Source organism: Bufo bufo, chromosome 1 (genome assembly GCF_905171765.1).
Source record: "Bufo bufo chromosome 1, aBufBuf1.1, whole genome shotgun sequence".
NCBI classification, from domain to species: domain Eukaryota; kingdom Metazoa; phylum Chordata; class Amphibia; order Anura; family Bufonidae; genus Bufo; species Bufo bufo.
Window position 1 is genome coordinate 779,578,325 of NC_053389.1, and position 26,493 is coordinate 779,604,817.

General features: G+C 48.1%; 1 protein-coding gene across 1 annotated transcript in view; it reads right to left on the reverse strand.

Moving 5' to 3' along the window:
* Positions 1–26,493, reverse strand: part of DPYSL2 (dihydropyrimidinase like 2) — an 80,846-nt gene that overhangs the window by 28,321 nt on the left and 26,032 nt on the right. The window contains exons 2-6 of the mRNA XM_040414864.1: positions 21,002–21,090; positions 14,683–14,867; positions 9,910–10,074; positions 3,920–3,981; positions 2,630–2,710 (exon numbers count right to left, since the gene is read on the reverse strand). Of these exons, the coding sequence (XP_040270798.1) occupies positions 2,630–2,710; positions 3,920–3,981; positions 9,910–10,074; positions 14,683–14,867; positions 21,002–21,090 (582 nt within the window). The remainder of the gene's footprint in view (positions 1–2,629; positions 2,711–3,919; positions 3,982–9,909; positions 10,075–14,682; positions 14,868–21,001; positions 21,091–26,493) is intronic.

The following is a 26,493-nucleotide window of genomic DNA, read 5'->3' on the forward strand; positions in this document are numbered from 1 at the left end:
CCGTCCCGGATGGTGCCTGTGCATTGAGGACCACATATTGCTCCCCAATGCACAGAACAACCGAGCAACAGCCGTGTGAATAAGCCCTAAAACTGTATTTTCATAGTTTTCCTATCAAAAAACATTATAATTAATTGGGAAAAAAATCCATTACTCCTAGCTCCCCCATATATGTATTCTCAGTGAGCAGAGAGCAGCAAGTTGCTGCTGGACCCCTCCCCTGAGAACAAAAGGATTGGCATCCAACATGCCCGATCCCTGTATCTCCAGACGTGTCGGCAGACCCACTAAAATGTGTACAGTTCAGTTGATATAAGTGTATGGCCACCTTACAGCCTGAAATCGGTGTAGTCCTAGCCTTAGGCCTCCTGCACACGAACATATGTGCCGCGTGGCCGCGCTAAGGGACGCAATGTACGAACACCCACCGTCGGGCAGCTGCAGCGGATCGCTGACCCATTCACTTTAATGGGTCCGCGATCTGGCCGTTCCGCAAAAAGATAGGACATCTTCTATCTTTTTGTGGAACAGAAGTAACATAGAAACATAGAATGTGTCGACAGATAAGAACCATTTGGCCCATCCAGTCTGCCCAATATACTGAGTACTATGGATAGCCCTTCGCCCTATCTTATATGAAGGATGGCCTTATGCCTATCCCATGCATGCTTAAACTCCTCCACTGTATGTGCAGCTACCACTTCTGCAGGAAGGCTATTCCATGCATCCACTACTCTCTCAGTAATGTAATACTTCCTGATATTACTTTTAAACCTTTGCCCCTCTAATTTATAACGATGTCCTCTTAGCAGTTTTTCTTCTTTTAAATATTCTCTCCTCTTTTACCTTGTTGATTCCCTTTATGTATTTAGCAGTTTCTATCATATCCCCTCTGTCTCGTCTTTCTTCCAAGCTATACATGTTAAGGTCCTTTAATCTTTCCTGGTAAGTTTTATCCTGCAATCCATGTACCAGTTTAGTAGCTCTTCTCTGAACTCTCTCCAAAGTATCAATATCCTTCTGGAGATATGGCCTCCAGTACTGCGCACAATACTCCAAATGAGGTCTCACTAGTGCTCTGTAGAGCGGCATGAGCACCTCCCTCTTTCTACTGGTAATGCCTCTCCCTATACACCCAAGCATTCTGCTAGCATTTCCTGCTGCTCTATGACATTGTCTGCCTACCTTTAAGTCTTCTGAAATAATGACCCCTAAATCCCTTTCCTCAGATACTGAGGTCAGGACTGTGTCACTGGTTTTATATTCTGCTCTTGGGTTTTTACGCCTCAGGTGCATTATCTTGCACTTATCAACATTAAATTTTAGTTGCCAGATTTTTGACCATTCCTCTAGTTTTCCTAAATCCTTTTCCATTTGGTGTATCCCTCCAGGAACATCAACCCTGTGACAAATCTTTGTGTCATCAGCAAAAAGACACCTTACCATCGAGGCCTTCTGCAACTTATATTAAACAATATGGGTCCCAGAACAGATCCCTCGGGTACCCCACTGGTAACAAGACCTTGGTCTGAATATACTCCATTGACTACAACCTTCTGTTGTCTGTCCCTCAGCCACTGCCTAATCCATTCAACAATATAGGAGTCCAAGCACAAACACTGCAATTTATTGATAAGCCTTCTGTGTGGGACAGTATCAAAAGCCTTAATAAAGTCTAGATAAGCGATGTCTACTGCACCTCCTCCATCTATTATTTTAGTCACCCAATCAAAAAATTCTATAAAATTAGTTTGACATGATCTCCCTGAAGTAAACCCATGCTGTTTTTCATCTTTCAATCCATGGGATTTTAGATGTTCCACAATCCTCTCCTTAAGTATGGTTTCCATTAATTTCCCCACTATTGATGTCAGGCTTACTGGCCTATAGTTGCCCGATTCCTCCCTACTACCTTTCTTGTGAATGGGCACAACATTTGCTAATTTCCAATCTTCTGGGACGACTCCTGTTGCCAGTGATTGGTTAAATAAATCTATTAAATAAATCTGTTAAGTACGGGACGAAACCCCACGGAAGAACTCCGTAGTGCTCCCGTAGGGTTCCGTTCCGTGCTTCCGTTCCGCACCATTCAGCATCTCCAGATTTGCGGACCCATTAAAGTGAACGGGTCCGCATCCGTGATGCGGAATGCACACAGAACGGTGCCCGTGTATTGCGGATCCAAAAATGCAGTCCGCAATACGGCCACAGAGCGCACACATTCGAGTGCAATAAGCTTTAGCGCTGATGAACTACTACTGCTCAGGATGCCGATAAACCAGCAACATCCCGTCCACCACGAGGAGAACAAAGACTCAGCTGCAATACCAGACACAGCCACAGACAAGAGTGGCGCTGTTTCTAAAAGAAAAGGATGCTTTGTAAGGGCAGCACATTACAGCCGCGGGTCTTTACTGCTAGTAGTCAAAATGGCGCAAAAAATGTTGTGGCGTCTGCTGAAAGACTAGATCAGAGAGTTAGACAGGAGAGGAGAACGCCCCCTGCCTCCCCCCCGCCCCCGGGATGGTAACTGCATACACTACAGCCTGTTAATCAATGTTCCAAGAGGATGGAGAGGCGAGGCGCTGCTAGTGGCTGTAATATGCTGCATGTCCTCGTACGGTCTTACCTCCGCTATGACATCACCATTCTCAGCGTGGACTTGTCCAATGGCGCCGATGTCCCGGATCACACCGAACACCTCGTAGATCTGAGAATACAATATATGGTAGAAATACAAGGGCAAGAACCCTGAGGCCTCATCCAGTCGGCCGGCTTTCTTTCCCATGTGTTGACCGTTTTAGCACACGGACCTATACAAGTCATGTGGACTCCTCGCACACCCGTGTGCCCAATCCAAGAGACGGGTGCATGTGATCTCCTGGCCCATAAAGAATAGGAGAGTGAGAAGAACATGGCCGCACACGGGAGCCTTCCACCTGCCACTCCTTTTTTATCCTTTGTAATGCAGGTGAGTAACTAATGCACATTTTAAAGGAGTTCTCCAAGGTTATGATATTGATGGACCATTGTCAATATCAGATCAGCAGGGTCCGACATGCCAGACCCCTGCCGATCTGACATCCTGTGCATAGGCCATCGGTAACCTCCTGGACAACCCCTTTAAGGGTATCGGCTGCTGGTGACGGTCATACAGATGCTGCATCTCCTCCGGTGTCATCCCAAGCTCTTCCATCATTAGCACCAGGGCAGAACCGTCTTCCATCGCTGAACACTATTGCTTGCCATTGATGTCCACATCAGAGTTCTGGGACTGGAGGACCAACACCGGGTGTCATGGTGTGGGGCGCCATTACCTACTATGCCCTTTCCCATTTAGTATTTAGGGAGGGAACATGGACCAGCCTTCGGTATGTCCAGGACATCATGGAACCAGTCCTACTGCCTTTTTTGACTCAGTCAGGAGACATGGTGTTCCACCAAGATAATGGACACCCGCTCTACACAACGTGCTCTTCAGGGTCTCCAGCAGCTCCTCTGACCATCTCCATCACCAGATCTCTCCCCCATCGAGAACGTCTGGGACTGGATGAGATGACGGATCTCTCTTCTACAGCAGCCAACTACCACCTTGGTTGAACATCAGGTCCAAGATGGAAGAGCTTGGGATGACCACTGGAGGACAACCAGCATCTGTATGACCGCTACCATGTCAGAGGGGCAGACTGTTCTTCCCTGATCTCATATAGCCCCTTTAATGAAATATGAGGGGGCATACACAGTTAACGGGATGGGCAGGCAGAGGTCAACGTGCAGACTGTCCCAGGAATGTGGAGTATGTGCTGCGCCTGCGAGGAGGTGGCCGGGGTACTTGGCATGAGCCGGCTTATTTTTATTATTCCACACCCAGACCTGTGCACAGTGTGGCGGGGAGAAGAAGGTGTGCCCCCATCATTACCTGGGAGTCCGTGAGTTGGTACTGATCCTTGTAGACCATGTACACCAGGAAGGAGTTCACACCTGCAGAAGACAGGAGCCAGCGTGAAGAAGACAGAAGAGACGGGTGACGCAGTAACTGGCAATGCAGCAGGCACTGTATGCCCAGCGGAGGGACATTAGGTGCCAGTAACAACATGTCAGTTTAAAGGGATTCTACAGGATTACAAAAACATGGCGGTTCTCTTCCAAAAACAGCACCACACCTGTCCACAGGTTGAGCGCGGTATTACAGCTTATGCCTATTCACTTCAATGGAACTGCAATACCAGACACAACCCACACTGGCGCTGTTTGAGGAAGCACCATATAGTAGCCCACTTATCAGCAGTGCCCACATGGCAGCCCACCCATCAGCAGTGCCACATAGCAGCCTACCCATTAGCAGTGCCCACATAGCAGCCCACCATCAGCAGTGCACACATGGCAGCGCACCCATCAGCACTGCCCACATAGAAGCCCACCATCAGCAGTGCCCACATAGCAGCCCACCCATCAGCAGTGCCCACATGGCAGTCCATCCATCAGCAGTGCCCACATGGCAGCCCACCCGTCGGCACTGCCCACATAGGAGCCCACTATCAGCAGTGCCCACATGGCAGCCCATCCATCAGCAGTGCCCACATGGCAGCCCACCATCAGCAGTGCCCACATGGCAGCCCACCCATCAGCAGTGCCACATAGCAGCCTACCCATTAGCAGTGCCCACATAGCAGCCCACCATCAGCAGTGCACACATGGCAGCGCACCCATCAGCACTGCCCACATAGAAACCCACCATCAGCAGTGCCCACATAGCAGCCCACCCATCAGCAGTGCCCACATGGCAGTCCATCCATCAGCAGTGCCCACATGGCAGCCCACCCGTCGGCACTGCCCACATAGGAGCCCACTATCAGCAGTGCCAACATGGCAGCCCATCCATCAGCAGTGCCCACATGGCAGCCCACCATCAGCAGTGCCCACATGGCAGCCCACCATCAGCAGTGCCCACATAGCAGCCCACCCATCAGCAGTGCCCACATAGCAGTCCACCATCAGCAGTGCCCACATAGCAGCCCACCCATCAGCAGTGCCCACATAGCAGCCCATCCATCAGCAGTGCCCACATTGCAGCCCACCCGTCGGCACTGCCCACATAGGAGCCCACTATCAGCAGTGCCCACATGGCAGCCCATCCATCAGCAGTGCCCACATGGCAGCCCACCCGTCGGCACTGCCCACATAAGAGCCCACTATCAGCAGTGCCTACATGGCAGCCCATCCATCAGCAGTGCCCACATGGCAGCCCACCATCAGCAGTGCCCACATGGCAGCCCACCATCAGCAGTGCCCACATGGCAGCCCACCTAGCAGCAGTGCCCACATAGCAGCCCACCCATCAGCAGTGCCCACATAGCAGTCCACCATCAGCAGTGCCCACATAGCAGCCCACCCATCAGCAGTGCCCACATGGCAGCCCATCCATCAGCAGTGCCCACATGGCAGCCCACCCGTCGGCACTGCCCACATAGGAGCCCACTATCAGCAGTGCCCACATGGCAGCCCATCCATCAGCAGTGCCCACATGGCAGCCCACCATCAGCAGTGCCCACATGGCAGCCCACCATCAGCAGTGCCCACATGGCAGCCCACCCATCAGCAGTGCCCACATAGCAGCCCACCCATCAGCAGTGCCCACATAGCAGCCCACCATCAGCAGTGCCCACATGGCAGCCCACCCATCAGCAGTGCCCACATGACAGCTCACCCGTCGGCACTGCCCACATAGGAGCCCACTATCAGCAGTGCCCAAGCAGCCTACATCAGCACTGCGCACATAGCAGTCCACCATCAGCAGTGCCCACATGGCAGCCCATCTATCAGCAGTGCCCACATGGCAGCTCACCCGTCGGCACTGCCCACATAGGAGCCCACTATCAGCTCTGCCCAAGCAGCCTACCATTAGCACTGCCCACATAGCAGCCCACCCATCAGCAGTGCCCACATAGCAGCCCACCATCAGCAGTGCCCACATAGCAGCCCACCATCAGCAGTGCCCACATGGCAGCCCACCCATCAGCAGTGCCCATAAAACAGGACAAGCAGCAGCCATGTCCATATGGCAGCCCACCATCCATAGTGCCCACTGATCAGCCCCATCTCCCGCAGTGACCACAGCAGTCTCATGACTAAAAGTTTCCTTATGTGAGTCCAATGCTCTATGGAGCTTCTTTTCTTAAAACCCTGTGTTGTGCCACTACTCTGTTATTCCTCCTGGAAATGTATGAAAGTTTTGACAAGTGGGTTTTTACCAATCAGGGACGTGCCCCTACACACTTTGGCAATGTCCAATCAGTCGGTCTGTAGACGGAACTCCCTTTTGACAAGGGGTATTTAACTGCACATTGTTAGGAGGAATAAAAGAGGAGAAGCTCAGCACAAAGTTATCAGATAAGCTTCTCCAGAATTATTATATTATGGGGAATACAAGTAGTTACCAAAGCAGACACGTCAGGGGAGGCGACAGGTCCTCTTTAATGCCTCAGGTACAGCGCTTTTATAGTAGTGTCCATGTAGTCCCGCACCCCCAGCAGTGTCTATATCACACAGTCACATCTCAGAAACTAGCTTCAACCCTAACAGCTGCATAGTAAACAGTGCCCATGTAGCTGCCCCATGTTCAGAAGTGCCCTTTACAGTACCCGTCTGTAATGCTGCAGTCTATGGCCATGTTCACACGTTCAGGATTCAGGTGCGACTTCTGCAGCATTTTATATACCATTCACCTGCATCAGAATCCACGGCATGTTGATTATGGGCGTGGACCAGTTGTAGAGGGTGGCCCTTCCCAGTTGTAGAGGGTGGCCCTTCCCAGTTGTAGAGGGGCCCCTTCCCAGTTGTAGAGGGACCCCCTCCCAGTTGTAGAGGGACCCTCTCCCAGTTGTAGAGGGGACCAGAGGTCGCACTACATTTTTTTCCAGAAGAGTAAAAATACTCCTCTTAACAATTTTGAGGAGTATTTTTAGCCGAGGAGTAGGAATTTTGCGGTAATTCACATATATAATGTACAGGCCCACATGATATTTCTGCAGGGAACCATTGCTAGTCTCCCATGCAGAAATAAATGTAGACAATTTTACATTTATCCAACATCATACACTAAACATAAGACCAGACACTGCCATACACAGGGCCCACCAGATGCTCCCATACACAGCGCCCACCACACGCTGCCATACACAGCGCCCACCACACGCTGCCATACACTGGGCCCACCAGACACTGCGATACACAGGGCCCACCAGACGCTCCCATACACAGGGCCCACCAGACACTGCCATACACTGCACCCACCTGACACTGCCGAACACAGCTACCACCAGACACTGCCGTACACAGGGCCCACCTGACACTGCCGTACACAGGGCCCACCTGACACTGCCGTACACAGGGCCCACCTGACGCTGCCGTACACAGGACCCACCAGACGCTGCCATACACAGGGCCCACCAGACGCTCCCATACACAGCGCCCACCACACGCTGCCATACACAGGGCCAACCAGACACTGCGATACACAGGGCCCACCAGACGCTCCCATACACAGCGCCCACCACACGCTGCCATACACAGGGCCCACCAGACACTGCGATACACAGGGCCCACCAGACGCTCCCATACACAGCGCCCACCACACGCTGCCATACACAGGGCCCACCAGACACTGCGATATACAGGGCCCACCAGACGCTCCCATACACAGGGCCCACCAGACGCTGCCGTACACAACGCCCACCTGACACTGCCGAACACAGCGCCCACCAGACACTGCCGTACCACAGGGCCCACCTGACACTGCCGTACACAGGGCCCACCTGACGCTGCCGTACACAGGGCCCACCTGACGCTGCCGTACACAGGGCCCACCAGACGCTGCCATACACAGGGCCCACCACACGCTCCCATACACAGCGCCCACCACACGCTGCCATTCACAGGGCCCACCAGACACTGCGATACACAGGGCCCACCAGACGCTCCCATACACAGCGCCCACCACACGCTGCCATACACAGGGCCCACCAGACACTGCGATATACAGGGCCCACCAGACGCTCCCATACACAGGGCCCACCAGACACTGCCGTACACAGCGCCCACCTGACACTGCCGAACACAGCGCCCACCAGACACTGCCGTACACAGGGCCCACCAGACACTGCCGTACACAGGGCCCACCAGACGCTGCCATACACAGGGCCCACCAGACGCTCCCATACACAGCGCCCACCACACGCTGCCATACACAGGGCCCACCAGACACTGCGATATACAGGGCCCACCAGACGCTCCCATACACAGGGCCCACCAGACACTGCCGTACACAGCGCCCACCTGATACTGCCGAACAAAGCGCCCACCAGACACTGCCGTACCACAGGGCCCACCTGACACTGCCGTACACAGGGCCCACCTGAAGCTGCCGTACACAGGGCCCACCTGACGCTGCCGTACACAGCGCCCACCTGACGCTGCCGTACACAGCGCCCACCTGACGCTGCCGTACACAGCGCCCACCTGACGCTGCCGTACATAGGGCCCACCAGACGCTCCCATACACAGCGCCCACCACACGCTGCCATACACAGGGCCCACCAGACACTGCGATATACAGGGCCCACCAGACGCTTCCATACACAGGGCCCACCAGACACTGCCGTACACAGCGCCCACCTGACACTGCCGAACACAGCGCCCACCAGACACTGCCGTACCACAGGGCCCACCTGACACTGCCGTACACAGGGCCCACCTGACGCTGCCGTACACAGGGCCCACCTGACGCTGCCGTACACAGCGCCCACCTGACACTGCCGTACACAGCGCCCACCTGAGGCTGTCGTACACAGCGCCCACCTGACGCTGCCGTACACAGCGCCCACCTGACGCTGCCGTACACAGCGCCCACCTGACGCTGCCGTACACAGCGCCCACCTGACGCTGCCGTACACAGCGCCCACCTGACGCTGCCGTACACAGCGCCCACCTGACGCTGCCGTACACAGCGCCCACCTGACGCTGCCGTACACAGCGCCCACCTGACGCTGCCGTACACAGCTCCCACATGACACTACTATATACATATTACATACACAGCTCTACCACATGCCCAATACACAGATAGTTTACTATATACATATTGCAGACACAGCTCTGCTACATGTCCATTACACAGATAGAACTACTTTGTGCACATTACACACAGAAACCTGTACAATAGACTGGTTACACTGACATAGCCCTGCTTTATACACACCTTCCATACATAAAGTACCTCTGCATTCTCCACAGCACAGTCCTACCCCGGGCCTGTGTTCCCCTAACTCCTCCCACACACATGGCTGATCACATGACTGTGACATCACCACAGGTCCTGTAACCACAATGTAGTCTGGAGCTGCTCCTGGTGAGAGAGATGTCCATGAGGGGCGGGACTTCTTGGGAGAGAGGCGGGGCTTCATGTGTGACGGAGCTGTCAGCTTCTGATCCAGCGCTCCTGACTAGAACAAGACCATGAGTCACATGAGTCTTTTTCCAGGGAGTAAAATGGCCTGAACAGGCGTTATTGCGACCTCTGGAGGGGGCCCTTCACGTTTGTAGAGGGTGCCCTTCCCAGTTGTAGAGCGGGCCCCTTCCCAGTTGTAGAGGGGCCCCTTCCCAGTTGTAGAGCGGGCCCCTTCTGAGTTGTAGAGGGGCCCCTTCTGAGTTGTAGAGGGGCCCCTTTCCCAGTTGTAGAACAGTAGCAGAAGAAGCAGTAGTTCACCAATGCAATAGGGTGCACCCAGAAATAACTTGGTTTGGAGCCCCAGAAATGTCAAATCCACCCCTGCCTATAACTATCTAAGCAAGTAATGATAAGGCCGCACTGTGTAGGGTGGCACCTACCTCTCAGGTGGCCACAGGACTTACCGTGATCTTTCACCAGGGCCTCCATTTCCTCCTGGACGCCCTTGTGCCACTCAGTGATGTCCACGTGCAGGGAGTAGTCACAGCAGGTCTTGCTGTCCGCCCACTCTCGCCACTGGTCAAAAGAGCTAACTAGGCTGGTCCCAGGCTCCGACACCACGTGGTCAACTGTAGTCCGGGGCAGAAAAAGGGGGTCAGATTCTGCAGAGTGATAACGCAGCCATACAGACTGCTGCATTTCAGCTCCCTGCCGTTTTTTTAAGAGCTCCGCTTGCTGTGAGTGGGCGGAAACTTTCCTGTTTACATGGACAGACTGAAGGTCTGTCGCTGCTCTGTTTTCTATAAAGCTCTGTGAGCAGGAGAGGATGAGGGCAGTCAATGTTTCCATTCAGTGACAGCAAGACAAGATCTTTAAAATGGCAACTGAAATACAAAGCAGATTAAATACATTGCGCTGGAAGCTGTCCAGACAACATGCATCACCTATATCTATAGGATAAGGTGACAACTGTATGAATGCTGGGGGTCCGACCATGGGGACCCCCACAAAGAACAGAGGCCCCTGAGTACCTTGTGTGAATGGAGCCGTAGTGAGCATGTGCGACTCCTGCTCCATTCACTTGGACTGCAAGAGATATCTGAGTGCTGTTCCTGGCAGTCCCATAGACAGTGATTGGAGAGGTGGTCGCACATGCTCACTAGGGCTGTATTCACATAGTGGTCAGACCACCAGCGATCACACATTTATCGCCTATGCTCTGGATAGGCCACAAATGCTGTCCACGGGCCAACGCCTTTAAGACACCTGTCACCTGACAGCAATTCTTCCCGATCCCACAGTGGACGCTTCATTAGGCAGAATGGTTGTCAGGTGACTCCTGTACTGAAAACAGGTGGGGGGGGGGGGGGGGGGCCACACCATAGGACATTTAGGTTATATACTGTGGATATGCCATACGGGGTTGGGTCACCTCAGACATATCGCTAGATAGGGACATGAAGAAAAAAAATCACTAAAAAATATTTAACAAAAAAGTTAGCTTTAAACAGTAGGCCAGTCTCCGGTGACACACTCCCTTTAATAGGCTGTCTCTATTTTTCAGTATTTTGGGAACAAATGTGAAATATTATCTCTTTTAAAGGGGTTGTCTCACCTCAAACATTGGTGGCATAGCGCTAGGATATGCCACCGATGTCAGAGAGGTGCAGGTCCCACTGCTGGGACCTCAAAGTGAACAGAGAACAGCAGCTCATGCGCAGCCGCCCTCCATTCATTTTTATGGGGGTTTCGAAAATAGTCAAGCGCTTGCGCTGTGCGCTCTTCTATCTTCAGAACTCTTAGGCTGCGTTCACACGGGCGAGATTTCCGCGCGGGTGCAATGCGGTAGGTGAACGCATTGCACCCGCACTGAATCTGGACCCATTCATTTCAATGGGGCTGTTCAGATGAGCGATGATTTTCACGCATCACTTATGCGTTGCGTGAAAATCGCAGCATGCTCTATATTCTGCGTTTTTCACGCAACGCAGGCCCCATAGAAGTGAATGGGGTTGCGTGAAAATCGCATGCATCCGCAAGCAAGTGCGGATGCGGTGCGATTTTCACGCACGGTTGCTAGGTGACAGTCTATACACTGTATTATTTTCCCTTATAACATGGTTATAAGGGAAAATAATAGCATTCCGAATACAGAATGCATAGTAGGTGATCAATTGAGGGTTAAAAAATAAAAAAAATTAACTCACCTTCTCCTCTTGTTCGCGTAGTTCTCCCGGTCTTCAGTTCTTTAAAAAGATGAACTATGGGCTAAAGGACCTTTGGTGACGTCAGATCACATGCTCCAATGACATGGTCCATCACCGCGGTGATGTACCATGTGATTGGAGCATGTGATCTGACGTCACCAAAGGTCCTTTAGCCCATAGTTCATCTTTTTAAAGAACTGAAGACCGGGAGAACTACGCGAACAAGAGGAGAAGGTGAGTTAATTTTTTTTATTTTTTAACCCTCAATTGATCACCTACTATGCATTCTGTATTCGGAATGCTATTATTTTCCCTTATAACCATGTTATAAGGGAAAATAATAACATCTACACAACACCGAACCCAAACCTGAACTTCTGTGAAGAAGTTCGGGTCTGGGTACCACAGTCGGTTTTTTATCACGCGCGTGCAAAACACATTGCACACGCGCGATAAAAACTGAACATCGGAACGCAATCGCAGTCAAAACTGACTGCAATTGCATTCCTACTCGCGCGGGTTTGCCGCAACACACCGGGACGCATCCGGAACTAATCCGGACACGCTCGTGTGAACCCAGCCTTATAGAAGTGAATGGAGAGTGCGTCGTGCAGGTCGTTCACTTTAGCGGTCCCATATGAGAGATAGGTGCGGGTCCCAGAGATGAGACCCGCACCTATCCGACATTGGTGGCATGTCCTAGCAATATGCCACCAATGTCTGAGATGAGACAACCCCTTTAAAAAAGATATTTCACATTTGCTTCCAAAATGCCAAAAAATAGAGACAGCCTATTAAAGGGAATGTGTCATTTGGTGATTTTTTTATTTTTATTTTATTATTCTTATTATTATTTCTCATGTCCCTATTTATATCTGTTTTTAAATCCTAAAATCCTGCAGTTTTCACACTGGCCACTAGGGGCCACTATGTTAGGGCCTCCTGTTCTTTGACAGCAGCCGCATGGGCCAGAAAAAGAATGGACTGAAGGGGACCTCATTGATTTCTATGGTAGAGTTTTCTAGGCGTGTTCTTTGGCCTGAGGTCAGGAGGGAGCAGATAAGCTGTGATATCACCTATTATGAATGGGGGATCCTGTGTTATATATATATATATACAGTACAGACCAAAAGTTTGGACACACCTTCTCATTCAAAGAGTTTTCTTTATTTTCATGACTATGAAAACTGTAGATTCACACTGAAGGCATCAAAACTATGAATTAACACATGTGGAATTATATACATAACAAACAAGTGTGAAACAACTGAAAATATGTCATATTCTAGGTTCTTCAAAGTAGCCACCTTTTGCTTTGATTACTGCTTTGCACACTCTTGGCATTCTCTTGATGAGCTTCAAGAGGTAGTCCCCTGAAATGGTCTTCCAACAGTCTTGAAGGAGTTCCCAGAGATGCTTAGCACTTGTTGGCCCTTTTGCCTTCACTCTGCGGTCCAGCTCACCCCAAACCATCTCGATTGGGTTCAGGTCCGGTGACTGTGGAGGCCAGGTCATCTGGCGCAGCACCCCATCACTCTCCTTCATGGTCAAATAGCCCTTACTTTCAAAGTTTTCCCAATTTTTCGGCTGACTGACTGACCTTCATTTCTTAAAGTAATGATGGCCACTCGTTTTTCTTTACTTAGCTGCTTTTTTCTTGCCATAATACAAATTCTAACAGTCTATTCAGTAGGACTATCAGCTGTGTATCCACCTGACTTCTCCTCAACGCAACTGATGGTCCCAACCCCATTTATAAGGCAAGAAATCCCACTTATTAAACCTGACAGGGCACACCTGTGAAGTGAAAACCATTTCAGGGGACTACCTCTTGAAGCTCATCAAGAGAATGCCAAGAGTGTGCAAAGCAGTAATCAAAGCAAAAGGTGGCTACTTTGAAGAACCTAGAATATGACATATTTTCAGTTGTTTCACACTTGTTTGTTATGTATATAATTCCACATGTGTTAATTCATAGTTTTGATGCCTTCATAGTCATGAAAATAAAGAAAACTCTTTGAATGAGAAGGTGTGTCCAAACTTTTGGCCTGTACTGTATATATATACGTAGGTGATAATTGTCATTGCAATCCTGCCTGTGGCAATAATAAGATGACTTCTGAAAGGTTACCGGTAGAGAACAGGTAGTCTAATCATATAATTAGTGCGGAAACTACATGATTTTAGGTATTCTCTTTTTAAATATAGTTAGTGACATGGGCAATTAAAGCAAAAATCATCAAAATTTATAAAAACAAATATTACCTAACATTAAAAATATGATTTGAACAACAAGTCATTTTCTGCTGATGCATTCCCTTTAAATCTATCTACTGCCATGGAGGTAGGTACAGCCTCCAGTGACCCCAGGGAATGATGCAAGAACTTTTCTTCATGTCATCACCCCTCTATGTGCTAAGAATGACTGCTGAGACAGGAGGTTATGGGTGCAGCCAAAAAAGAAGTACCTCTTGGTTCTAGGTGAGGAGCTGTGACATCAGGAGGAATGATCACAGCATGTAACGGTCACCTCTCCTACCCTACAGCCTCCAATCAGCTCAGGGAATGATGCAGGAACTTTTCTTCATGTCATCGTCCCTCTTACCACAGTATATTACTGTCATCTTTTCCCTGTATGGTGGACGGACCATCTGTCAACATCATGAGTCAAATGTTCACCAGCATCTGCATCACATATTTTTGGTCTCTTCAGTTATCAGATATGTGCATGTAGAGAGAAGCAACCAGTATGTAGTCAATGACCACATTTTATGTCTTTTATGCTTTATTTTTTTACATTACATTTTGATGAAAATTGCCTGAAGGCGCCCATGAGTGTAAAGTGCTGGGTGCCTAAATTTAGAAAATATATGGGTGCATATTATGATTATTATGATTATTATGATTTTTTTTTCTTTTACATTAGAAATCAGGCAGCTTTTGGGCATGTCAAGTGTGAAAACTGTCCCCAAAGCAAAAAGGTTAAAAGATTCAAAAAGGTTAAAAGACAAGTCACAAATTCCCACTTACTGATCATGGTGGTGCCACCAGCCAAAGCTGCTTTGGTTCCCTGGAAGAAGTCATCAGCAGACACCATTCCGTTGCATGGTTTCTGAAAGCAGGTGTGGACATCAATGCCCCCGGGTATTACCATCCTGCCGTGAGCCTCGATGGTCTTCACACCACCTGGCACAATGAGATTTTCACCAATCTGCCTGTGAGACAAACATAAGAAAAAATTCTGAGCAAATCATGGGAGACCATCTATGGTCCTATCTACACATGAGGAACCATGGATGATGTGACAGTGCAGGGTGGGCATTTGCATGATACACCTCTCCTCAGCTCCTCCAGGCTTGAGCAGGTGTACTTTTCTCAACGTTTTCTCAAGAGGTTTCATCGCAACCCACCAATGAGAACAGAGGCTGTATGGGGTAAAATTAAGGTTTTATCACCGGCTGTGGAAGGGCCGACTGAAGATGAAGCTCGGATAAGGCCCAACAGCATCATCAGGGTATCTTCAAATGCCGGATCTACTGTCAAAGCAAAATGATCACAATTTTTGGGGTATTCGCGGAATTTGAATATACCGTGATAGTGCTGCTGAGCCCCATCCCAGCTCCATCTTCAATTGTCAAGCTTTCATTTTACTCCTGCGCAACCTCCTTCTCATAGGTGGGTTGCAGTGGAGCAAGCTCAGCATGACTTGGCTCCTTCCTCAGAGTCCAGGGCAGGTACAGAGCAGGCCATGGTGGTCATGGGTAATGTTATTTCTTATACTACAAAGGTACGTCACATGCCCCGCCCCATCTTCAAGATAGCTAACACTCTGCTTGAAATGGCCGACATCGGTGCTGGCACCGATGTCGGTCGTTTAACCCCTTTCATGCAGTGGTCCTTAGGGACCGCTGTATGGAGGGACTAACCATCGGGCCGCTGCTCTGCTGTGGCAGCAGCCAATGCTTGAAGGGTAAACTGAGGGAGGGAGATCCCTCCATCCCCCATTGGGCCGCTTGCTTGTGGCAGCGTCCCGATGGTTACCATGGCATCCGGACGCCTTCACAGGCATCCGGCTTGCCGTGGTATATCAAAGCCTGATTAGGCTTAGAGTGAGTGCAATATACTGCAGTACACTATATAGTAGGGGTGGGCGATATAGACGATATGCGATATAAACTATATAAATCTAGCCAACGATAGAGATTTCGTTTATATCGCCATATCGCAGATCGCAGTAGAACATGGCATGCGCCGCTCTCAGCACGCACCATGTTCTCCTGAGCCAGCTCAGTGGAGAAGGAAGGAGTCCCTCCCTCCCCACTGTGTGCGGCTGCCGCTGACCACCAATGAGAACAGACTAGGAGGAGGAGGGGAGAGACTGTGGCCACTGCGCCACCAATGAGAACAGAGAGGAGGAGGAGGGGAGGGACTGAAAACAAACGTAGCCTGCATGGGCCGGCCATATCCCATACCCGCCCTCTATTACTACGCACCGTGATCTGCCGCAATTAACCCCTCAGGTCCTGAGGGGTTAATTGCGGCGGATCACGGCTCACAGTAATAGAGGCCAGGTAGGGATATGGCCGGCACATGCAGGCTACGTTTGTATTCGGGAATATTAAAGGGAGTCTGTCACCTACCTGACTGGTTTCAAACAGGTGACATTGTTCAGTGGGGCACAAAGACATGACACAGATGTTACCCAAGTAACATCTGTGTCATGTCTTTGTGCCCCACTGAACAATGTCACCTGTTTGAAACCGGTCAGGTAGGTGACAGACTCCCTTTAACTATATTCATTGGTGGCGCAGTGGCCACAGCCCCTTCCTTCTACTCCCCCTCTACAAAGTATTATATTAATTAAAGTATTGTATTATATTAATTGCGCCCCCCCTTCACACGAATAAATCATTGGTGGCAGTGGCCCCAGGGTGGCAGCTTCTGATCGGAGCCCCAGCAGTGTAATCGCCGGGCTCCGATCGGTTACCATGGCAGCCAGGATGCTACTGAAGCCCTGGCTGCCATAGTCGGCTCCCTGCTGCTGTGTGTACTATGCACAGGGCAGCAGGGAGAGTGTGAAGTCCTATTCACCCCAATAGATCTCTATTAGAGTGAATAGGACAAGGGCTCTAGCCCCTAAGGAGGCTAATAGTTATTAAATAAAAAGTTGGAAAAAAAATAAAGTTTAACCCCCCCGAAATATAAAATATAATAATAATCGTGATATATATATATATATATATATATACACTGCTCAAAAAAATAAAGGGAACACTTAAACAACACAATGTAACTCCAAGTCAATCAGACTTCTGTGAAATCAAACTGTCCACTTAGGAAGCAACACTGAGTGACAATCAATTTCACATGCTGTTGTGCAAATAGGATAGACAACAGGTGGAAATTATAGGCAATTAGCAAGACACCCCCAATAAAGAAGTGGTTCTGCAGTTGGTGATCACAGACCACTTCTCAGTTCCTATGCTTCCTGGCTGATGTTGTGGTCACTTTTGAATGCTGGCGGTGCTTTCACTCTAGTGGTAGCATGAGACGGAGTCTACAACCCACACAAGTGGCTCAGGTAGTGCAGCTTATCCAGGATGGCACACCAATGCGAGCTGTGGCAAGAAGGTTTGCTGTGTCTGTCAGCGTAGTGTCCAGAGCATGGAGGCGCTACCAGGAGACAGGCCAGTACATCAGGAGACGTGGAGGAGGCCGTAGGAGGGCAACAACCCAGCAGCAGGACCGCTACCTCCGCCTTTGTGCAAGGAGGAACAGGAGGAGCACTGCCAGAGCCCTGCAAAATGACCTCCAGCAGGCCACAAATGTGCATGTGTCTGCTCAAGCGGTCAGAAACAGACTCCATGAGGGTGATATGAGGGCCCGACGTCCACAGGTGGGGGTTGTGCTTACAGCCCAACACCGTGCAGGACGTTTGGCATTTGCCAGAAAACACCAAGATTGGCAAATTCACCACTGGCGCCCTGTGCTCTTCACAGATGAAAGCAGGTTCACACTGAGCACATGTGACAGACGTGACAGAGTCTGGAGACACCGCGGAGAACGTTCTGCTGCCTGCAACATCCTCCAGCATGACCGGTTTGGCATTGGGTCAGTAATGGTGTGGGGTGGCATTTCTTTGGAGGGCCGCACAGCCCTCCATGTGCTCGCCAGAGGTAGCCTGACTGCCATTAGGTACCGAGATGAGATCCTCAGACCCCTTGTGAGACCATATGCTGGTGCGGTTGGCCCTGGGTTCCTCCTAATGCAAGACAATGCTAGACCTCATGTGGCTGAAGTGTGTCAGCAGTTCCTGCAAGACGAAGGCATTGATGCTATGGACTGGCCCGCCCGTTCCCCAGACCTGAATCCAATTGAGCACATCTGGGACATCATGTCTCGCTCTATCCACCAACGTCACTTTGCACCACAGACTGTCCAGGAGTTGGCAGATGCTTTAGTCCAGGTCTGGGAGGAGATCCCTCAGGAGACCGTCCGCCACCTCATCAGGAGCATGCACAGGCATTGTAGGGAGGTCATACAGGCATTTGGAGGCCACACACACTACTGAGCCTCATTTTGACTTGTTTTAAGGACATTACATCAAAGTTGGATCAGCCTGTAGTGTGTTTTTGCACTTTAATTTTGAGTGTGACTCCAAATCCAGACCTCCATGGGTTGAAAAATTTGATTTCCATTTTTAATTTTTGTGTGATTTTGTTGTCAGCACATTCAACTATGTAAAGAACAAAGTATTTCAGAAGAATATTTAATTAGTTCAGATCTAGGATGTGTTATTTTTGTGTTCCCTTTATTTTTTTGAGCAGTGTATATATATATATATACACACATATCGCACATGCTTAAAATGATATCGCAATATAGATTTTAGGCCATATCGCCCACCCCTACTATATAGTGTACTGCAGTGTATTGTAAGCCATCAGACCCACTGGATCTTCAAGAACCAAGTGGGTCTGGGTCCAAACAATGTAAAAAAAAAAAGTGAAAAAAGTAAAAAAAAATAAAAAAAACTTAAATAAAAAATGTAAAAAATAAAAAAACACTAAACAGGTTTGGTATCGCCACGTCCGTAAGGACCTGATCTATAAAAGGATCATGTTACTTTTACCGCATGGTGAACACCATAAAAAAAAAAGAAAAACTATGATGAAATTGCAATTCTGCCCACCGCACTTCCCAAAAAATGGTATAAAAAGTGATCAAAAAAGTCATATGTATCCAAAATTAGCACCAATTAAACCGTGACCTCATCCCACATAAGCCAATTGCCAAAAAAAAATAAAAAATATGGCTTTCAGAAAATGGAAACACAAAAACATGATTTTTTTTCAAAAATGCTTTTATTGTGTAAACAAAAATTTTTAAAAATGCACATATTAGGCATCGCTGTGTCCGTAATAACCTGCTCTATAAAAATAGTATGTGATCCAACCCGTCTAGTGAACACCGTAAAAAAAAAAATCTAAAAATGTGCCAAAAAAGCCATTTTTTATCACCTTACATCACAAAAAGTGTAATACCAAGCGATCAAGGCCAGCAGTCTCAGCCGCAGCCAGCAGTCTCAGCCACAGCCACCAGTCAGTGCCAGCAGTCTCAGCCACAAGCCACAGCCAGCAATCTCAGCCACAGCCACCAGTCTCGGCCACCAGCCACAGCCACCAGTCAGTGCCAGCAGTCTCAGCCACAGCCGTTAGTCTTAGCCACCAGCCACAGCCACCAGTCAGTACCAGCAGTCTCAGCCACAGCCGCCAGTCTCGGCCACCAGACACAGCCACCAGTCAGTACCAGCAATCTCAGCCACAGCCACCAGTCTCGGCCACCAGTCAGTGTGGTCAAGTTCCCTTGCCATTTAATATAGACTGTTCCTACTAATGTTTATGCACTACTGTTCTAGCGCCCTCTATTGTAACGGGCTTAATGTCTAGTCGATTTATAATTCTAAAAGAAACCTTTAAGGATGCCTATATTAAGCCACAAAGATGCTATAGTATATAGTGTGGATAGTTTGCTGGTGGGCAAGTTGTCCTAGAATGTGTAGAGGTCATGTAGTCACCAGTGTTGAGAAAACTTCTGTTTTCAAGGTCGGCATACAAGGTTCGGGTTCAAAATATCTAAGAATTCCTAGTAGTCACCACTTGCAGAGGGGGTGGGGCCTCACTACACATTAGACTCTGGTTGGCACTTGCATATACTACATATTGGTGAGCGTTCCTGTCAGGCTGCTCAGCCATGATGGCATATCATAGGAAGGATCGCATCATTACCAACTAGCAGCTCTGCAGAACAGGTTGCTGGCAGCTATTTTATATCATTCCTGGAGAACCCCTTTAAATGGTTTCTGAGATATCCGTCATGCATTTGTCACGGGGTTCCGAAGGTGCACTCGGTCCCCCATTGCCCGCAGAACTGTTGCATAGCTTTGGGAATGATGATCTGTGTTTGACCTCATTCCCAGGGCGGCTTTACTGCTGGGTGGCTCCCTGCTCCTAAGTCTGCCTTGAGCGCCGAGCTGATCACTCGGTGCTCAACTGGTTGGTCTGTCGGTCATGTGACGCTGGCCACGTCACATGACCCTCACTCCCCACTATAAATACAGGCAGCCTGCTAGCCACAGGTTGCCTGTTAATTTCTAGTTTCCTGGCTATTTGTTGGACTACTGAATACTCACCTGATTCCGTTCCCTGACGATTCTCTGCCTGCTCCTCCTGTACTGCGTATCCGTCCTGGTATTGTGACCTCGGCTCCCACCTGACTACTCTCTTAGGACTCCTCTTGTACTTCTCTGCTCTCCTGGTATTTGACCCCGGCTTCTCCTGACCATTCTTTGCTTAACCCTTTGTACTGCGTAGCTCTCTTGGTTCTGACCCGGTCCGTTCATGTTCCGTATTTTGTCTTGTCTGTCTTCCCTGCATGTATCCTAAGTTAGGGACTGTCGTCCAGTTGTCCCCTGTCATCAGGACTCGTGAGGCAAGTAGGCAGGGCCAGGGGTGAGGGTGGAGCGCAGTGGTCACTATCCTTCCCCCTGTGTGTGTGTGGACGTGACCGTTACAGCATTATTGTATTTTCAGATACACTAATGGAAATATACTATATTTTTGAGTTAATTCCCCATGTTCTAACATACCTAGAGGCGTTTACAGGGACCCAACATCTACCATAGATCCGACATGCTGGATTTTTACCTTTCCCACCCTGTGGATTCTCCAGGACACGCCCGCCCCTCTTTATGGACACACTATTCGGAAATCAATCTCTGCTCTACAGTTTATTTGCTTAATTGCCTATGACTGCTGACCCATACCATCCCGATGCACATTATACTTACTTAATGAGCCCATCCTCCATGTAAATGTCAGCATGGAATGACTGGTCATCATTGACGATTTTACCCCCTTTTATCAGGAGACGGTCGCTCTGAAAGGAAAGGAAATTAAGAAGTTAGAAATTATTCACGTCTTACAATGGTTCCCATGGTAACAGACTACAAACAAACCCTGTGTAGTCTGACCTGCAGTCACACTGCCTTCCATTACTTGTCCACTACTTTATGGTAATGTATGTTTTGTAGGATAACAAAAAGTAAAGGCTGGAGAAGAGTATTAACACAGGATCAGACTACACAGGGTTTGTTTGTCGTCTGTTACCATGGAGATACATAGGTCTGTATGGGAGCTGTATAAAAAATAAAAAAAAAGGAAATGTTTAATCATGGACTGGAACAATAGCAAAATTATTGTGTAGGTGGACACCACCTTGAATCAGTGCACGAGGAAAAATTAAGCAACTTCTTGTTATCCTTTTGTGATCACAATTTGAAAATTTTAGTAATAACATTCAGAGGCTAAAAACCTGCTCTGATAATCTCCAGATAAAGGGGTGCATCTAGATTTTTGAAGGATAGAGATAGATAGATAATATATAAGAAGATAGATAGATAGATAGATAGATAGATAGACAGACAGACAGACAGACAGATAGATAATAGATAGATAGATAGATAATAGATAGATAGATAGATAAATAGATAGATAGATAGATAGATATAAGAGATAGATAGATAGATAGATAGATAGATAGATAGATTAATAGATAGATAGATAATAGATAGATAATAGATAGATTAATAGATAGATAGATAATAGATAGATAATAGATATATAGATAGATAGATAAATAGATAGAAAGATAATAGATAGATATATGATAGATAGATAATAGATAGATAGATAATAGATAGATAATAGATAGATAGATAGATAGATAGATAATAGATAGATAGATAGATAATAGATAGATATATGATAGATAGATAATAGATAGATAGATAGATAGATAGATAGATAGATAGATAGATAGATAGATAGATAGATAGATAGATAGATAATAGATAGATAGATAATAGATAGATAATAGATAGATAGATAGATAGATAGATAGATAGATAATAGATAGATAATAGATAGATAATAGATAGATAATAGATAGAAAGATAATAGATAGATAATAGATAGATAGATAGATAGATAATATATAGATAGATAATAGATAATAGATAGATAGATAATAGATAATAGATAGATAGATGATAGATAGATAGATAGATAATAGATAATAGATAATAGATAGATAGATAGATAGATAATAGATAGATAATAGATAATAGATAATAGATAGATAGACAACATCAGCAGTGACTATACGCCCTGTATAGTGTGACACACTGTGCCCATTCTTCCATCAGTCTGACCACACGTGGATGCTGGGGTGTGGCCTTCCTGCGGCCGCTCTCTGCCAGCTCTTCTCAGGAAGCACTAGACTGTGTGCGAGTCACATGTAGGGCACAAGCCCGATGTCTGGTAACCAGCAGAAACCGACGTACACAGAGAAGAATGCCAGTGCCAGGCTGATGTACTGCTGTCCCTGGGGTGTGCCTGCCCTGCAGATGAGCTGGCGCTGCCAGGCTGCAGTACACACAAGACAGCAACGCTTCTTGGCCACTAAAGAAGACTTGGGGGAGACTTATGGAAACCGTCTTTGTTGCCCACCTGATGGCATATCGCTGGTATAAAGCCTTTATGACCTCTGGGATCACAATGATCCTGGGAGTGAAGGGGTGCAGTACAGATACTGCACTGCAACCCTTTCTATGTTTCTGTACACAGCGCCACTCCCCGCCACCTGGCCATGAAGGGAACTGCGGACGCCTTCATTCATTTGAATGGAGCTGTGCTGCAGTTTCCGGTTGACCAGGGTGCTGCTGCACTAGGGGACGCAGAGATAAATCAGTGCTACAACCCCTTCATTCTTGGATCAGTGGAGGTCCCAGAGCAATGTGTCATCACTTTATAAGATGGGAATACCCCTTAGACAAGAACCTCCCCTGTAATCGGCAGTGTGTATTCTGCATGTGACAGTCTGCAGCCTCTCCCGTGCATCTGTTCTGTATGCTATTATGATGCTTATTGGGTCCTAGCTGCTCTCCAATCCTGGTCCCGGCTTGACACACAGGAAACGGCAAGAGATGTTAGCTCAGCCAATCACGAGAAAGCGTTGATAGGCCTCACACATGGATTGGCTGAGCAGGGACCTCAAGTCATTTCCTGCATTTCAAACTAGGACCAGTAAGTGGAGATCCGGTAAACGTCACCGGGTCAACAGCAGAGGCAGAAAAATGGTGGGAGTGAATGTTTTTTTTTTTTTTTCTAAAATAAAAAAGAAAATTCTTCTTTATATATAAAAAATGTAATCCCACCAGACAACTCCTTTAAAGGGGTTCTCCACTTTGAACAATCCCTACTTGTTAAACAGATCCCTTGACAAAAAGCTGACCACAGAGTAACCCCCTTCTTGGATCCCGGCAATCAGCTGTATTCTGTGATGAAACCTGACAGTAAGCGTTCAATTTCCCTGCAGCGCCACCACAGGGGAAAATAGGTATTGCACAGTGTCCACTGAAATCAATGGGCTGCCTGTCTAATGTAGAACAGGACAGGTCCTCCAGAGCAAAAGACGCTCTTTGTACCCGCTCTCTGTTTGTGGCCAAGAGGTCCTTAGCAGAGGAACTCCATTCTATTAACTCCCCAACAGGGCACACGACACTGGACGACCACTTTCTGGATTCGTGGGGGGGACAAACCCCGAAGTGTAACCAGAATCTGACAGATGAGGATGACTCAAGAGGAAAAAATATTCTCGAAATATTTCGAGGGGGCGAGAGTCGTTCCACCCCTGGCAGAAGCGCGCTCCTACGAACACGGTCACACCGGCGGCGCTCAGTGCACTGTCCCAGAGATCGCAGGAGATCAGCGTCAGAGGAATTTCAGGGTTACAGAAAACCAGAAGGGAAGTCCTCCTCTATATAATATATGTACAATGCCACAATCCCGCCTCACAGCAGACCATTTCAATAGCTCTCTCTGCCTCCATGATTTACACTGCATCGCTGCTTATCACACTGGCTTCTGTCTATTCGCACAAGTCTACTGCAGGCTTACGTCAGTGCACGGAAAATGAATTTCCACTGGAACCAAGATTATTTATAAATTCCAAGTATATTATTTAAAAAAAAAAAAAAATTACACGTGACAGACGGTTTCCTGTGCGGAATTCGCCATCATTTCTAGAACCTCCACATATGTAACCATGGCAACTGAGGCTTCTCTGTGGATCCACCAGAGCCTAGGACCCATGGGGAAAACGCATCCATGTACTAGGCAACGGCTGAGCAGTATACACGAGGCGCACGGAGGAGCTGGATACGGCCGGGACTAATTACTGGACGAGTGTGGGGTAAAGGGGGCCTCTACCACCTACTAGTGGTCGGGTACCAATGTGTGTTTTTGCTACAAAAACAGCCCTAGCAGCTTTTGGTTTGACACGGTATCCGTTTTTGCCTAGATTGTCAATTAAATCACTGTAATGAATGGATTGTCGCTGAGGACGCACGGAAATAGCGGATCCTCCGTAGACCCTTTACATGGCCGCTCTCCAAACAACCCCTTTAAGATGTCAGTACAAAGTTAAAGGGGATTTCCCAGACTATGTGAACGGGTGTAAAACTAGCTAAAGTGAGAGAGGACGCGCTTTAAAATCAATCAGTAACACTACGAGATTTATCAAAAGAGGTGTGAAGGAAAATTGTCCTAGTTGCCCATAGCAACCAATCAGATTCCACCTTTCAGTTTTTAGAGCTCCTTCGGAAAATGAAAGGTGGAATCTGATTGGTTGCTATGGGCAACTAAGCCAGTTTTCCATTACACCTATGTGAAAAGCGGGGGAGCAGGGCTTATGGGGACTCCGGGACCACAGTCCTGTGATCAGTGGGGGCCCTTGCTGTTGGACCCCCACCCATCAGATACTTATATCCTGTCCTGTGATCTCATGGTGGGACCGCCCCTTTAATCATGATATCACCTTTTTCCAAAAGAGCTGTAAATTATGAACAGTGTAATCTGATTGGTTGCTAGGGGCAGCTAAGCCAGTTTTCCTTTACACCACTTTTGATAAATCTCCCTCTTTGTGTTGTTTTTTTTTTCAAAATTCCTGTTTGCTGTCTGTGAATGGACACAGTTTTTTCTCCCATTCAGATGCTGAATGAGTACATTTGTGTCATTCCACAACCACTGCCATATATCACTGACATCTCCCCCCCCTCCCTGTATGAGCAAGCAGGTACTGAAAAGCGGTACTGGCCCTTTAAGAGCCTCCCGGTCGGCTTTTCTTCTCCCAGGATGCTGGGGATCATCATGGGCGGATTTATAGAAGCAGAGATAGATAATGTATGGATGCCATTAGTTTCTGTCAGACAGATCACAGCTCTGATAATGGCGCTGGGCGTCTCCTCACAGATTACACGCTCCACATTGCTCCAGTGAAGAGAACGAGCGCATTAATGCACAGCGTCCCCCGTCAGGTGGCAGTGGTTGCCATGGAAACAAGACCCCGCCAATGTATTGTGCCAGCAGTGCTGTACTCGTCTGTCCCCGACCTGGGATGTCACTGAGGGTCTGTGCGCCTCTCCTCCCCCACCACCAATCCACATACAAAAGCACAGTGACAGGACGGGGGTGCCAGTGACAGGACGGGGGGCTCTGCCAGTGTCATGTGGGCGTATCCAAGGGCATAGCAGACCTCGAGAGAGGCACGGGGGGCGACCCAGAAGAAAGATTGATGGATAGAGAGAGGTATTAGATAGATAGATACTAGATAAGATATGAGATAGATAGAAAGATAGATAGATAGATAGATAGATATGAGATAGATAGATAGATAGTTTGCCGGCTGTGACTATTTTTGTGCGGTATATATGTGCAGTGCCCGCAGTACACTGTGCGGTATATATGTGTGGTGCCCGCAGTACATTGTGCGGTATATATGTGTGGTGCCCGAAGTACACTGTCCGGTATATATGTGTGGTGCCCGAAGTACATTGTGCGGTATATACAGTACAGACCAAAAGTTTGGACACACCTTCTCATTCAAAGAGTTTTCTTTATTTTCATGACTATGAAGACATCAAAACTATGAATTAACACATGTGGAATTATAGACATAACAAACAAGTGTGAAACAACTGAAAATATGTCATATTCTAGGTTCTTCAAAGTAGCCACCTTTTGCTTTGATTACTGCTTTGCACACTCTTGGCATTCTCTTGATGAGCTTCAAGAGGTAGTCCCCTGAAATGGTTTTCACTTCACAGGTGTGCCCTGTCAGGTTTAATAAGTGGGATTTCTTGCCTTATAAATGGGGTTGGGACCATCAGTGGCGTTGAGGAGAAGTCAGGTGGATACACAGCTGATAGTCCTACTGAATAGA